The following is a 16,938-nucleotide window of genomic DNA, read 5'->3' as shown; positions in this document are numbered from 1 at the left end:
TGTGTAATCATTTTCTAATCTTAATGCAAGTTTCTGAATTCATCTCTAGTGCCTAAAATCTGGAAACACGGTACCTTTTGAATAAGTCTCCTATTTCATGCCTCTCTGAGCTATATCAACTCTCCAACCCCTCTATGCATTACCCTGACAATAAAAAAATTAAATTAAATTTAAAAAAAGATACCTATGCATGGTAGTATAGTGTGTATTCCTGTAATCCCAGAATTAGGGAGATTGAGGTAGGATGATCATAAATTTGAAGCTAGCTTGAGCTACAAAATGAGACCCTGCCAATAAACAAACAAACCAATAAATAAATAACATAAATTTAAGGCATGGGCCAGCCCTTTCTTCTCTCATTTTTATCAGGTATCATTGGGTCACCATTCCTGACCATTGACACATTATTACTGAGACCAGACCATGAAGCAATTGCTTTTTAAATTGCTCGTAGCTATGCCTCTTTCCCCTCCTTATACTCCAAGAATCATCTGGGATCTCAGCTTTCTGTGGCTGTGGGTTATGAATGCTGAGTACTTGTGGGACTAGGCATTGCCTCTTTTTTAAGGGTGAGAACCCCAACTCTCTCCAGGGACCTGCTACAGTCTTTCCTGTCTTAATGACCTCCACAATGAAGTGGCATGGTTCTTTGCTGGGGAGTTCTTTGTAGAAAAAGAACTCTTAAATTGAAAAAATAATGAATAACAATCCCACAACATTCCTCTCCTGTAGAGGCTCCAAGTATGAGTCCCTCCCAAACTTAGTCTTCTTTCAGAGAACCAAAATGTAGAGCCTAATTATAACCATCATAACATTTTGGGTTTTGGCAGGATTTCCTCATCCATTTTTTTCTCCTAAAGGGTGGGTCTAGCAGAGAGGCTTAAATAATTTATAAAGCTGACTCTCACTTTTTAAAAAAGAAATTCCCCCACTATTTATATATACAGATATATACATAACTTTATTCCCCTCCAGGCATTTTACATGTATTATTTCATTCTATCCTCCTGTGACAATGAGAAAAGAAATGGCCTGAATCCTATTGTAGAAAAAGAAAATAAGGTACAAAGAGATGACCAAGACAATCCCTTCACTAAAATATTACCCACTGCAGAATTTAGGAGTTCTCCCCCTCAGCCTAGCACTTTTTCTCCAAATACATGGGCAATCTTAACTTTAAGTTGCAAGCATCTCCCAGCCCTAAAGTCTAGCTCTTTTTCCAGGCTAGTTGTAACTGTCCACTTAGCTTTATCCTGGATGATGGGAAAGATAACATTTTAGTATGTACTCTTTTTTTTTCTCTTCAATACATAAGATGGAAATCAGATCCCATAATCCTGATCTTTAACATCTTCTGGGCATTGGAGATATTTACTTTCTGAGATCACTCATTGTCCCATGAGGCCCTAGACCAAGAGAATTATAATAACCAAAGATAGTCACCTCTAAAGTTCCTTACTCACTGAATAAACAACCTTGGGCATTAGGAAAATAGAGCTTGTTCATTTTCACCAAAATGAGTAAAATCTTAACCTTCAAACATTTTTTCCTTAAAGAAAATAGATTAAGAGACCCAGGACAATGAAAGAATTCAGGGATGGGGGGAGACCTTTCCATTGCCTACTTTAAATATATTTACTTTTCGTATCAGTTATTTATCACACCTATTACTTCTCAGGCATCTATCTCCACTCCTATGTCCTAAAATATTACTCTCCCCCACACACACCTTCTTCAACTATTCGCTCTCTCAACTATTTCTTTCTGCTTCCTAATTGGCACAGAGATCATTGTTACTCAGCACTATCCACTCTGGCCATTGCTAGAATAGCATCATTTCCTGATGCTGTTCTGCAGTTCTTTAGGAAGCTGCCATTTTGAAATAGACAAGGCAAAAAGAATAAGGATTGAAATTGGATGTCATTATTCGAGTTATATGTGTATGCAAAGGTAAGCACAGATAGAGCTACTACTAGAGAGGTAGCCCAGCAGAAAAACAAAGAAGGTTCTATCCCTTAACTGCTCTTGCAGGCAAGGGATTGGGGCATACAACAGGTATTCAGGCCCAATGAGGCCGTTTCCCATACATACAAACAAGACTGCATGAAACTCTAGATTTCCTTCCTTGTGCAGGACTTTCAAAAATACATTCTGAATGAGATCAATTAGTGGTTCTATGAACTACTGTCTGTTCTGGAAATGGCTTCCTCTCCCATCCTCCAAACACAATGACCTTCCAGCAGCATACCCATAATGTGCCTTTGTACCTGAACCCATAGAAGTGCTCCTTCATTACCAAACCACTGCAGCCTGCTGGTCCAGCTGGCTCCACCCTGATAGTGTGTGTGGTACAGAGGGGGTTGTCATTCTGCAAGCTTGCAAGGGCGTTTGAGGGAAACTCCTCTGAGTGCTTTCCTGGCTTCATGCCATGCTCAGAGATGAAAATTAAAAATGAACCAGCAGAAGGATCCAAAGCTCGTTCATGTCCTTGAAGGCCCAGCTAAGGGCTGAAAAGGTACTATGACAAGAGCAACTGAAACCACCCAGGCTCCCTAGATCCACTGTTGAGATGTATTGAAGAGAGTAAGGAGCCAAAGAGCTAAAAGTTCTTGGTAGGGGTAGGGGGGATTTTGTTTGGACAGAGCCAATGACTACTGACACAAACTTTCTGCCAAGATCTGACTGGCTAGGAAACCTACCAAAAATGAACTTCCCAAGCCTTTGAGAGGGAATTGTAAAATAATGGGCTTGTTGGAATGACAAACTTAAAAGATTAAACTTCCTTCTGATTAGGATTTTCAACTTTAAGAAAAAAAATATCCAATTGAATTTAAATTGTAATTTTTCAGCAGACAATTCTTAGACATATAAGCAAAGCAACATACATATACAAAAATATTCATTATTTATATGAGATTCAAATTTAACTAGGTATCCTGTATTTTATTTGGCAAACTGATTCCTGGGGAAAAAGAATTTGTCTCATTTAAAAATGCCCCTTATAGGGCTCATAGGATGTTCAGGGAGCCAGATTTGATTTCTGGCACTGCAAATAAATAAATAAACATGCCTCTGCCACAACCCCTCCCCCCCACACATAATTTTCTGACGATAATCTAAGAAAACGAGAGGGATTCCTCCCATAATCAGTCAAAAGCAAAACAGAACAAAACAAAAAAGTAGACTTACTTTATTCTCCTGGAAAATTACACATAATATGTTTTGCTTTCATATCCAACATGATATTAGTTATATCACAGAATTTGCCTGTATTCTGAACCTTATTTTTTTAGTGATAATTGGAGCTATTTTCTAGTTGGTGTTGACAAACACTAAAACATTCTTTCCTTCATTCCCAGTTAGCCCTATGTCATTTCCACCCAATTTCCTAGCCCCCCTCCCCCCGCCCCCCAGCCATTGTCCCTTGGCTACTAGAAATCCAGAGAACAACAGTAAACGGTTGTTTCCATAGCAACCATTCTGGATAATCATTTATTCTGATCACCCTACTGTATAAGACTATAAATGATTTTCCCTTCATGGAAAAGACTGGAAGATTTAATGCTTAGCCCTAGTTTAGGCTTTCACCCATCTATGGCTCTTCTTTTCCAAAGAGAAGCTGCCCCCAAGTCATGACAATTCTAGAATCATCTACGAAGCCCTAATCCATCTGATTCTGTCTGGCCCTAGCTAACACTAAAACCTTCCTTTACAAGTCTCATCCAGCTACTAGAAATCAGCACCCCAGAAGCCTTGCATTGTATCTCCTTGAAACTCCCCATTGATAAGATGAACATGAAACAGATAACATATGTCCCTTGAATAAATGTCTGACCCAGAGGGTCTTCTTGCTCCTTTTTAAAATTCTGAACCCTTAAATGTACTTCCCTAAATGGCTTGTGGAAAGGTCAGTTGTGAGAAAGATCTAACTTTTAACAATTAAATGTCATCCTGACCCTTGAGAAGTCTATAGGCATTATTGAATATCAAAGCCAAAGTCAACAGACAGTAATAGGATTTATCTCTTCTTAAAAATTGCTCTACTATCCAGGTTAGCACATCGTGGCCCTTGCTTTTTGATAAACAGGCACATATTTGTTTTATTGCCACATAGCCCCACTGATTCACTTACATGTTACCTTCTGTTGAAATTCGCTGTCCAGACCTTTGCAGAAAAGTTTCCAACCTACGCTCTAGAACTGTGGTTCTCAACCCTAGTTGCGTTTGAGAAGAACTTAGAAAGTGACATCCACTCAGTCTTTTTTGAAATTCTAATATATAAGGATCCAGACATCTACAATTTTCAAATGTCCCCTGAGTTTGATGCAGAGAGTAGTACAGGACAAGAGAAGAAACCAGAGAAACTTATTGTCTCTTTCCCCACCTCTTCCTGTCTCACACATACTTTATACTGGCCTACATGTGTGATACATACACATGTGTAACTGCTCACACATACCTTTTCCCCTTCCCTACCCTACCCTGAGGGCTGAGGAGTTCCAGCCCTGGAATGCTGCCCCACCAGTAAGATCTAGCCTCTTTGAGAAGTGAGGAACATGAGAGCTCATGGGTTAGAGAACTGGGGCCAAAACCTGGCCTTGCTGGAATTTCTTTTTGACTCACTAAGCCCCAGCTTCCATGAATCCAGTCTGAAGCAGTCTCCAGAGCAGTCTGGAGGTTCTTTCTGCCTTTGCCTCCCCTCTCTCCCAAGTACTCTTGTTCCAGTAACAGAGTCCTGCATGCCCTCTCACCTGCTAATATAATTAGATAAAAACTTAACATGGCACTGGAGTGTGTTTGCTTGGAACTTAAGCCTTCTTTTTCATCCCTGGCCTTTGCAACCTTATTGTCTCCTGCTTTACTATCGGCCTTGACAGGCTCTTCCCATGAGAGAGCACTAGGTAACTGGCAGGGACAGGAAAGAAGAGAAATGAAGTAGTTGGGACTTTCTGTGGTTGAAAAACAAAATGTTAAGTAAACTCCTATTTCCACACAGCACACCGTTCCGGAAGGCCAAGGCTTTGTACGCATGCAAAGCTGAACATGACTCAGAACTCTCGTTCACAGCAGGGACAGTCTTCGATAATGGTGAGTTTCCCATGCCCAAGCTGAAATACAGGGGAGGCAGATACATAACTGGCATTTTTCAAATTTACCTAGAGATAAAACTCAAGAGATAGTAGGATAGAGAGAGAAGGAAGAGGGAAAGAGGAGGAGAAGGATGGAAGAGAAGGGAGACTGAAGAAGAGAAGAGCAATAAGACTTGTGGAATATTGCCAAGAACAGACAAGTGTGCCCTCAGCCTCTTCTTGAGTTGTGATCAACCTTAAATGATATCAGGCCTTCAGCAGCCTAATCTCAGCCCTGCTGGGCAGTAGCTTTCAGAAACCTGCTCTACTCAGGACAGCCACCGTGGATTCTTATTAATCCTCTTCGCAATTTGGGGGAGCATAGAGAAGATTCTCCTATAGCACCCTATAAAACAGGAATGTAGTTCTTCCTAAATGCTGTTTTCATGTGCCTTTTTAAAATTTATTTTCCTCCTTAAGAAACAGAGTTTTAAGTGAGACTTGATGTCATAATTTGTCATAACGTATTATTTACATAAGAGAAAAATCTAGATTCTTCTGAAGAACCCAGGTTTCTGTGACAACCAAGTTTTCTCCCAGTGACAACATTCTCCTTTGGGGGTAAGCCTCCTGAATCACTAAGCTAAGAAGTCTGTTTTGTTTTCCTCAAAAGAGGCAGCAAAGGCAGCTGCCTGGTTTCTGCCTGCCTCCCTAGCATTGGGTGTGGTGGAGAGAAGGCCTGAACCCATTCTCACTGACATCTCTGCCTTTGTCTTCCTGCCTCATGAGGAGTGAACAGTACAGGGCGAGGCAGGGCAACCAAGGCACTCACACAATACTAGAGAGTGGGCCCCATAGCACACATCCAATTGACCAGTTGTTCTTGTGTGACATGCAGGGCAGCCACTGACTGAATCTTTAGGCCCTGGTTCTCTCCTATGTGGCATTCTGCCTGCCTTGTAGGGCACTGTGAGATAAATAGAGACAATTGATCTCACTCAGGACATTTTCATCATTATTGTTAGGATCACTCAGCTCATCTTAGGACTCTGACATAATTCACAAGGACAGCTTTTCCTCACTAATGTAGCTCATACCTGGCTTTTGACTGGGCTGTGGGCACTGTCCCTTGATAACCTGGCCCTGACTAGAACTGAAAGGGCCTTCATAGCCCAAGCCAGAGTTGAAATGGGCTCCTGGGGACACACCTTTGACTGTAGCCACAGCCTTGAAGCCAATTGTGTAGACCCTGCTTTCTGCCTAACAGCATTTGTTGTCAGGCATGGGTGGGCAGAATGGAAAACACAACCCTGAACACGTGGAGACTCCCAGGTCACACTCAATCAGCATGAGTCAGGGTAAACCAGAAAATGCATGTGGCTTGCTGAGCCTACCTTCCTTGTTCCTCAAATCAAAGCACTGTACTTTCCTCAAATCTTTACAGTGTTAACTCTCAGTCAACTGCTGCCTCTCCTCTCTGCAGCTGTGCTTTCAGACTGGCAGGTGCAGTGGGTCTGTCTAAAACCTTGTCATTGGTGTGTGCAAGAGTCACAGCCCAGACCTAACATGACACAGCTTTCATGACAGATGAGCTAGAATGGACTGCAATGCCTGCACCCTGTGTCCTATAGTCAGCCGGGGAATGGCTTCTCCCTATCAATGGACAGGGTGTGACAGATCCTCACACTCAGAGTGACTTCAGAGCCCAAACTCTAACCGATAAAACCCAAATCTCTGCTCCCAAGGGCAAGGATGCAATGCTCTTGTCAGTTCTCTACTCTTCCCACGTAGACCTCTGATGCTTGTGGGTCTTATTTGGGATTCTATTAATTGCAGTCTTCTTCATAGGCTTACTAAGATACACACACACCATATAATTTATCCATTTAACTGCAACATTCAATTCCATGAATTTTTGCTTTGCTTTGTTTTGTTTTTGTGGTACTGGGGATTGAACTAATGGTTGTCTGCTTGCTCGATTTGCTTGTTTTGCTAGCACTCAACCATTTGAGCCACACCTCCAGTCTGGCTTTTTGCTGGTCATCTTGGAGAAGGGGTTTTGAGGACCTGTTTGCCCATGCTGACTTCAAACTGTGCTCCTCTGGATCTCAATCTCCTGAGTAGCTGGAATTATAGGTGTAAGCCATGGGCACCCAGTCTTTGGTGACTTTTAATCACAGGTCCTTTCCCATCCCTTAGCGTGTTTTCCCAGCCATTTCAATGAGTAGTTCCACACCACTATTTTGCCATCATTGAAATGCCTATAGAGATGCATGAGAGCAGGAGAGAGGTTTGATAGGACAAGTCAGAGGCCTTCCCCAGTCCTCTGTGATCTCTGGGAGTCATGGCAGAGTTCATGGACCCAAGTTTGTTTTTAACCAGCAATGTCGGTGACCTTTCAAATTCCCTGAAGAGCAGGGCCAAATTAAACCTCAAAGGAAAACATCTCTCTGTGTTGACTGAGCTGCAGTAAAAGATGGATCTGACAAAACATTAATCCACATTTTAGATTGATTTGGTTAAGAATATTTTATTAGGGTGTATTCCAGAAGGAAATGCTACAGATGCACTATTTCCTCTTCCCTTCTCTACAGGAGAAGTCAAGCATTACTAGAGAAACAACCTGTCACATGTTAGAGGTTTTTCCCCTAGTTCTGCCTCTTCTATGTTTGCTGCTAGAGATTCTAGGAAAGGGCTACTTAGCTTGGATGCTCTTTAGCTGTCAGATTCCAATATCTGGCCAATGAGAAGCAAGTACCCTACTGATAGGGTTAGACTGCTCTTAAGCTGTTTGGTTGTCTGTGTGTGTGTTGTATTTTATTTTGTATATTTTCTTTTTCAGGAATCAGGATGCAGAGGCAGGAGCCAAAAGTCTAGCTTTCTATAATTATTAACCTCTCAGGCTCCAGAAGCTAGGAGCCTGAGCTGTGGCTCCAGAACATCTGCTTAGTCAGCTCTTGGACTTTATGCGGTGGGGGGAGGAGGAGCAATACTCAGAAATAACTCCAGTGTCAGCACTGGCCTATCTACTAGGAAACAGTTTACTTCACTAGGAGCAACTGAGACAGGAAAAAGAGAAACAACTTGTGTTCTCAGGAACATCAGTCACCTGGCAGCAGAGTAATTAGCAGTACATGGAACCATCAGGTGGCAGTTACTACAATTGGGTTCTTGGGATACTGCTATCACCATTTGGGATGAGCTGGGTCTCTATACTGGTACAGTGCCAGATAGAACTGTCCCAGGTGCCTCTGCTGATGGAAAGGTCCCTCAGCAGTAGTCCCTCATTGTCACAAGCTGCCTGGGGTGAAGTTATGGGAGAACAACTCGAAGGAGTCCCATGCACTTCCATTTCTCCCCCTGGCCTTGCCACCAGCCCCTGTCAGGCCTTGTCTTTCCCTTCTGACCCCTTTGGTCCCTCTCTACACAGCATCCAAAGGGACTTTCAAACAGTGAACAGTACATTCTGTTATTCCCCAGCTCACACTGCTCCAGGGTTGCTTGTTGCTCTGGAGTGATCTATGAGGCCCTTGTAGCCCTCTGACATCCTCACATCCTCCTTTGATGCTGCCATCTTGGTGCTCCTCCCTTGATTCCAGGTCACCCTCATGTTCTGAAACCTAGTTGGAAGACTTCAACCTGCAGGTCACCTTCAGCTACTCACTTGGTTTTTGTAAATAAAGTTTTATTAGAACAGCCAGGCATGCCTCTTCATTTACATATTATCTAGGGCAGTAGAGTGGCAGAGTTGAGAGGCATATTCATTGTCAGGCCCTTGATGAGAAATTTGCTGAGCCCTGTGGTAAAGTGACAGGAAACTTTCCCACATAGTACAGCCTTTGTACCTATCCATTGCTCACCTCTCTCTGAATCATGAAGGTTTTAGATTTTTATATTCTCCCTGCCTAGATCTCTGTCTTTATGTCTGTCTCTTTCTCTGTCTCTCCCTTCTTCCCTCCCTCCCATCTTCCCTTTCCTCCCCCACTATTTTCACTACCTGAAACCCATATGCTCCTTTCCTGTTACTATGTCCCTCTGCAAGAATAGAATCTCGCCTGCTTGCTCTGGCCTGTCTACAAGGACCTAGCACCAGGGGACACATGGGAGGTGCTTAAGGAGGCATCTGTTATACAAGTAAATGTGTTCTAACTACGTGGAGGTCTGTATACCTCTTTCAGTGGAGCCTTCTGCAGGAGCCCAGCTGTCAGAGCCACAGAGAACACAGTCATCCCCTTGCTCCTTGTCTTGGTAAGCTGAGGAGGGGAGAGATCAGAAGCTGTGTGGAGAGAACTACAGCCTATATGAAGGACATAGCTGAGAGAGAGTGGGTGGCAGGAAGCATACCTGCAGCAGCAGCAGCAGCAGCAGCTTTTATTGACTCTATGTTTGCCAAGCTCAGCCAGCTTGCTGCAACACCTTGGATGTTTATACTCTATGCTGGACACTGATGCAGTTCAGTTCAGTAAGCATTTATGGAGCAGCTTCAATGCACAGAGCACTGAGCGAGGCAAATCTCTGAAGACCATAGATTCTGGGTTTAGATGCCCCTCACTGCGATGTATCTCCATTGTTTACCAGCTACAAAATTTGGGGGATTTGGGAGCCTTACTTTTTCATCAGTAAAACAAAGGTAATATCAGAGTTCCTTCCAGATAAAAGGAAGGATGCAGATAGAATATTTATTAGCAATATTTATTAGGATATAGTGGGAGTGGCTTGGATCTTTGGAGTCCATGAGACAATCTGGGCTCTAGCTCCAGTTATACCCTACAACTATGTGTACACTACTGATGTCTGTTTTCTCATTTGGGATGATAATAATACACACTAGAATCATGAGGAGCAAATGAATCAATGGCCCATAGCAGCTTGATAGCAAAGTCAGGTTATTTCATATAATCTGTGATGAGAGGAGAATTATAGAAGATCGTTGAGCCAGACAAAAACATAGCATAGCAGAAGACAACATTCACTAAAATTCACTTGCTTCTTGGATCAAGAAGCAAGGCTTCACTCTCAGCAGTTTGTTAACAGGACTGTGAGTTATGATATAGGATGTAATGTGAGCCTTGTAAAAGAAGGAGGAAGGCAGCAGTACATGTGATTCCACAACACTGTTTGGGAAGGAGGTGGGACTTTGGTTGCACACTTAACTGTGAAGACAGGAAGCAGAAAGAGGAAGGTGGAGCCAAGGGCCTCCCTCAACTACTGAGATGAATCATTTTAATTCTTTTTTTTCTTCTAAAGCAACTTGATCTTTATTCTCCTCCCACACTTTTTTTTTCCTGATCAATTAATTATACAAGTGTTTTTCATTCTGAAATGTCCATAAGTATATAAAGTATACCTCTATCAGGCCATCCTTCTTCTTCATGCTCTCTCCCCCCTTCCCATACCAGTTTTGACATTTTTATTTCCTTTTAGCAGAAGGAAGGGAGAAGGAAAAAGGAGAATGTAAAGGATAGACATGTTCATTTTAATTCTTTTTACCCCAACACTAGTGACTCACCATCTTGTACTAGCTAGACAGTTACTCTACCACTTGAGCCATGCCTCCAAGTCCTTTTTGTTTTAGTTATGTTCAATGTTGGATGTAGCTGTATGCCATGGTCAATGTTAGAGGACTAGCCTCCTACCTGGGTGTGCCTCACCTCACCCAGTTTATTCTTTTAGATCAAGCCCAGTTTGTTCCCAAACTGCAATTCTCCCATCTCTGCCTCCCAAGTAGCTGGGTCTATAGGCATGAGCCAGCATGCCTGGCCTTCCCAGGGGGATTTTCATTGACTTGGATGGGACCAGGGATCCCTAGTTTCAATAAGCAGTCAGGTGAGGTAATGCTCATGGTCCAGCACAGTGCTTCACCCAAGTCTGGCTTAAAGACTGTGAGCAGACTTACACAAAGGCTTTTGTGAAGCATGCCCCATGGCTTTTAGTTTGAAGAGTTTCCTTAGTCTCCTTTGACCCTTCTTTTAGTCTGCACATTCTACTTCTAACGTATGCAGTACGACCTCAGAACCTATGCTGTGTGAACAGCTGGCTAGGAGAAAAGAAAGGCCTGAGAATATGGACTTGGTACATTTGGTGGGGCAGCAACTTAACCAAGAGCCCTGCTTTCAAGTAGGAGTGGCCTTTTTTTTTTCTCTCTCTCTCTCTCTCAGTTGGCTGGTTTATTCTACATCATTTGTTTTGAGAAGTGGTCTTGTTTTATTTATTTTGGTTCTGAACGTCTGAGATTTCTGGAAGCTTCAGTGGGTATGGTGATGAAGAGTCTCATGAGCTACCTAGTCCATACCTGACTTGGTGATATGGGGTTCCCTACTGACTCACCTACATGGAGCATTTACAGAGCAATTGGTTCTGTGCAGACTGATTTATCCACAGTGGTTCCTTTAATCCACACAAGAACCCAGTGGAGGGAAAAGATTTGATTGCCCCCTTCAGAGGGCAGGGGCATCTGGGTGTAACTTAGGGGATCCTATGAGTACTTTGGTAGCTACAGAGACCAGGTTGCCTCTAAGTGGTGTGTGATGACCTATAGCTTCTCTCCAGCCCCTTTTTTGTGTAGGTTGCCATGACTCTACAGGATCTTTGATATGTTGGCTTTATTCTTGAAGCCTGGTAAAGAATGCTAAGGAAGCATTTCAGGTCTATCCAAGTCTGACCACTACACCTCAATGGAAGTCTTTTTGCTGCCTCCCCATTTACTTCCTTTGGTTTGTTCTTGCTTTTGTCCCTACAAACTGAAACAGGAATTATATAGTAGTATTGGGACGGAAATGCTTTTCTAAAACAAGCTGAGGAAAGCACTTAATTAGCCTAGGAAGGGAACAGAGGAAAATTCATTCTCTCTAAACTATCTCAGATAATTGGAGTTTTCCTAAAACATTTAGAATAAGTGCTTGCCATGTCTCAGAGTGATCTATATATTTATCCCTGGTACACAGGCACCAACAACCCCGACCTCCCAGACTGCACTGACTTTTCTCTTCCTTCCTGCTATTGATTGCTCTGCAGACTCAGCTGGATTTTCCCATAATCATTATAATATCAGTGGTTTCCATGGAGAGGGCTTGTGATGTCACAGAAACAGATCTATATTTTTGGACATTAAAACATCATAGGGACAAAGACTTTGAAAGTTGGAGTAGAAGGAAATAGAGGATACCACTTTCAGACCTGTGTGTAGGAAAGGGGAAATTCTAGAGCACAGGAAAAAAAATAATAAAGAGTATGTGTGGAATGGAAGGAGGGCATTTGAAAGCTAAAAGATGAAAGAAGAAAGGAAGAAAAGGAAGGAAGGGAAGAAAAAGAAAGAGAAAGGGGAGAGGCTGGGAGTTTGGCCTAGTGGTAGAGTGCCCACCTAGCAAGCATGGAGACCCAGGTTCAATTCTTTAGTACATACATACATAGAAAAAGCCATAAAAGGTGCTATTGCGCAAGTGATAGAGCTCTAACCTTGAGAAAAGCCTAAGGACAGTGCTCAGGCCCTCAGCTCAAGCCCTAGGACTGGCAGAAGAAAGTGAGAGAGAGAGAGAGAGAGAGAGAGAGAGAGAGAGAGAGAGAGAGAGAGAGAGAGAGAGAGAGAGAGAGGAGAGAGGAAGGGAGGGAGGGAAGGAAGGAAGGAAAAGGGACAGAAGGAAGGAAAGAAGGAAGGAAGGAAATCAGAAGCAGAAGTTAAGATTAAAGGAAAATAGAATGCAGGGTTAAAGCTAGCTATCAGTAAAAACTAGTTCTTCCTAGTCTTCCATGGGCACTCCTCTAGTTAGTGGAGTTGGTACTGAGGTATAGGTGAATACATGGGTTGGTAGGTGTGGGTAGATGGGTGGGATGGATAGATGGACCAACAAATAGGCAAATAGGTAGATGAATGGAGCACCCTAACTGTTGACTTCTGACCAAGAAAAATATGAATCTGTTGTTTATGGTTTAAACGAAGAACTTCAAAAATTCCACAAAACTCCTAAAATTGAATACAGAATTTTGAATGTCTGGGTCTGTTTTCCTTTTTTGTTGTGGAAAAATTTCAGCACAGCCTTCATCAGAAGGCTTATAACCTCCAGAAGAGTAAGAACCTCTGGCTTAAACCAGTCTTAGAATTATGTAACATAACTGACACTCATTCCCCAAACTTCCACAGAACACAGCACACATTCACCTCCTGCTCTGCCTGTAATGTCATCTCTTCTCACTCTCTCTCCTCCCTTGTGCAGTTCATCCGTCTCAGGAGCCTGGTTGGTTGGAGGGCACTCTAAACGGAAAGACTGGCCTCATCCCAGAGAACTACGTGGAGTTCCTTTAACTGTGGGCCCCAGCAGAGCTGCTGAGCTTTATGTGGTCTCCACGGCAACTGCTCATTCCAGTGTTGTGGGCCACATCTCATTGAGAAAGCAGGAAGACTGCCGCCGATTGCTACCTATCAACATGAATGTGTTTGAGAACTCATCTCTCCCTTCTCCATGATCATCTCAGCTGACACGTGGCAAAGCTGCAAGAAGCAAAAGTCCATCAACAGAAGAGGCCATTAGATTGTGATCACTAAGAGAAAGGCTTGCAAAGCTGTTCTCTTGTGAGTGCCCTAAATAGGGAGCACTAATTTTGTGTTGTTACTCAAACCCCCAAACTTTGGAAAGAGGAAGACTGAGTAGTCCCCAAGAGCATGTAGCGTAGCCACATTTGACAGGGCCCAGCAAAAAATCTTGCACTCAGATCTAACATGGGACTACTGCTTTTGTTTACAGCAAATATGATTTCTCTCCACCTCTGAATCTTGGAGACCCACAGTGCTGCAGGCAGCTGGGTCCGTCTGTTTGCCAGTAGAATGGAGAGCAGTTATAGCCCTGTTTATATAAGATCTGATCTTTTGCCATCTTTAAAGCAGCCTTTGGCCTATCATCAGCAAAAGTGAGTTCGTTCCTCTCATGCAAAGGAATATGTACACCACACATTCACCCATCCTGAGCTAAGAACTTCTCTGCCACTGCCTAGTAACCATGGCAACCCAGCCTATTCTAAAACCAAACCAAAAAATACTTAACACACTGTATTTGCATGGCATACTTTTTTCCCTTCCCATTTTGGTAGGTTTTTGGAAAGGTCTTTCATTGATATGAAGCAAAGGATTAAAGAATTGGGGTGCTCTACCTGGGACAGATAGAGTAACAGCTGGGGACTGTCCCCTTTCTGGTAAATTTCAGCAGCATCAGGATATATTTGGAATGAGTTCTAGTAACCCCTTACAATTAAACCACACAGGCTTAAATATTTTTGTTCTCCATGCAATTGGTGTTTGCTTTCTAGGGTGCAAATGCAATTCTATGAGCCATGCCATCTGACAAGTTCATGTTCTCATTTTCATTCATCCCTGCACCTGCCTCTGCTGTCCTTCTCATCTGGACCATTACTAAGTAGCCCCCTGGCTGTGCTTCAGGCCACTGAGCACCAATGCCCTGTGCACTCAGGGGACAACTCCTGAACTTGACCCGTGGCCCAGAGTTAAGGTCGTCTGTGTTCACTGCCACCCAGAAAAGGGAATTCATCTCAGGCTTTCCAGGCATGAGCTTAACATCACAGGTCATTGTGATTCAGAAGACACCAATAACTGGGACATAAATGCTGGGATGGGTACCTTCTAAGGAAGGGAATTTTGTAGATGTAAGGGGAAGATTGCATGGGATGGGAAGTTCCATCTGAACATTGCAAATTCACTTGGCCTCCAAAGAACAAAGTCATCATATTCTACATGTGAATGTCCTTGAAGAGGACTCTAGACAGATTTCACTGTCAAGCTTCCCAAGAACTCCTTGGATGGCAGCGAAATCCCCGAGAACGTGTCCTGCTTCTGGAATTCCGTTAGGGACCTCTTAAAAAGAAAAGAAAAACTTGAATTGTGTTGAATTACTGTATCTTTTACTTTTTTAAAGATAAACTTGTAAATAGAGTGATTTGGAATATTATATGGCAAAGTTTTATATTTGATATTCTTGAAGCTAGTTGCTCTGTACTTTTAGGCTTCGATAGCTGAACAAGCTTTTTAGAGGGTGGGAGAGAAGGCAAGGCTGAAGGTCATTGTCCTTTTTCCGGCCCAGTGAAAGAAGATATTTCCTTGTGTTCTCTTGTTGGTGAGCCTAACACATCAACAGCGTTCAGTGTTCTTGATCTACATGTGTTTCTGAGCATTCCTTGGGCTTTAGGTTTGGAGTTGGAAAGGATATCTTGAGGTAATGATATTTCAGATAACACCTGACAACAGTAAGATGAAGCTCAGGATTTAAATAGACAGGACCAGGGGTGAGATTGTGGTTTTTTTGTTTGTTTTTGTTTTTGTTTTTTTTCATTTTCAGGTGTATTTCTTGGTACCCCATATATCAGGACAGAAGGAAATGAGGCAATTATTATACTCCTTACTTTCCATAGCTTCTAAGGCTTTATACATGAGACCACGCTAATTTGTAAACTCTGTATGTGCATTTAGTAAAAAGTTGACTGCTTAGATCTTTAGGTTCTTGATATGCTGCTACTTTCCTTCCTGGAGAGATGTTTTACTCCTTCCACTCATCCACAAATTCCCTGTTACCCTCATATAGGAAAGAGATCTCAAGACGAATGTAGATTATGCCATTAGAGCTCATTGTTATAAGTGACTAGTCATGAGTTTTCCAGCTGAACTATTATATAGCTACTAACCAGGAGCAAGTGAGGTACTACCCGTGAATAAGAATTAAGCATAGACAAGACCAAAACAGAAACCAAGAAAACTCTCATTTGTAGGGCACCAGTGGTTCAGTTCTACAATCTATAAGGTAGAGAGTAGAAGGAATGTGGTCAAAGGACAGGCCAGACAGAAAGGTTCTTGAGATAGTATCTTTAAAATAATCCATAGGGCTGGGAGTTTGGCCTAGTGGTAGAGTGCTTGCCTAGCAGAAACGAAGACCCAGGTTCAATCCTCAGTACCACATACATAGAAAAAAGCCAGAAGTGGTGCTGTGGCTCAAGTGGTAGAACGCTAGCCTTGAGGAAGAAGCCCAAGGAGAGTGTTCAGACCCTGAGTTCAAGGCTCAGGACTGGCAAAAAATAACCCATAAAAAGCAATGTTGGGGGAAGTGACTCTGTGGCTCAAGGGGTAGGGCAGGAGCCTTGAGCTAAAGAGCTCAGAGATAACACCCAGGCCCAGAGTTCTAGTCCTACCACCGAAAAAAACCAAAAAGCAATGTTGGAGGCATTGCTCACATGCTTGAGCACAAGACCAGCAAACATAAGGCCCTGAATTCAAATATCAGTACTGAATAAAAGATAAAGGAGGGAAAAAAGAAAGTTATTGAACATGCAAGAAGAAAAAGAATAATACTGGCATTGTTTCCCTTAAATGTTGGAATAAGAAGTTGGGAGATGAGTCTGAAGGCATTGTTGCACTTTCCAAATTGAAAACATAGCATAGTGCTTTTGATTTGTTTGATGCTTTAAATGGTCACCTACCCCATCACAATTGAAGCACACTGTGGCTGCACACCACCTGATCCACCATTTGGGAGCTTATCCTTCCTTGCTGAGCTGACCACGGTCAGAGCTGCTACCAAGAGGATTTTTTGAGTGGCCCTTTTCTCAGCTTCTTGGAGACCCCATGAAAGGCCTATGACAGATGGCTACTGTAGACCAACTTTCTTTATCTCCATCAGCTATCAGACTGGAGGAACTGTTTAAGATATGAGCCCAAAAATAAGTAAGGAATTTGAAGGCTAAAAATAAATTGAATTCTCTCTGCTATCCATGCTCCCATTCCTAACTTTCTCTCTGCTTCTTTAGGGAACTTTAGATCAAATTAGGGGATGAATATCAGAGTAGAAGTGCACTGGCCAAGTCACCAAACTTTTCC

General features: G+C 42.7%; 1 protein-coding gene across 5 annotated transcripts in view; it reads left to right on the top strand.

Moving 5' to 3' along the window:
- The window catches only part of Arhgap26 (Rho GTPase activating protein 26), a 457,842-nt gene extending 441,719 nt beyond the window's left edge, over nt 1-16,123 (top strand). For 4 of the 5 annotated variants that reach the window (XM_090331301.1, XM_090331302.1, XM_090331305.1 and 1 more), the window contains 2 exons: nt 4,997-5,088; nt 13,280-16,123. In XM_090331301.1, coding sequence (XP_090187427.1) covers nt 4,997-5,088; nt 13,280-13,368 — 181 coding nt within the window. In that variant the 3' untranslated portion in view covers nt 13,369-16,123. Of the gene's footprint in view, nt 1-4,996; nt 5,089-7,911; nt 8,120-13,279 lie in introns of those variants that run through there. The other variant, XM_090331304.1, reaches the window with a different exon arrangement.
- The last annotated feature ends 815 nt before the right edge of the window (nt 16,124-16,938 follow it).

Source organism: Megascapheus bottae, chromosome 4, assembly GCF_031878675.1.
Source record: "Megascapheus bottae isolate mThoBot1 chromosome 4, mThoBot2.hap1, whole genome shotgun sequence".
NCBI lineage: Eukaryota > Metazoa > Chordata > Mammalia > Rodentia > Geomyidae > Megascapheus > Megascapheus bottae.
This window is presented reverse-complemented; position numbering and strand designations above follow the sequence as displayed.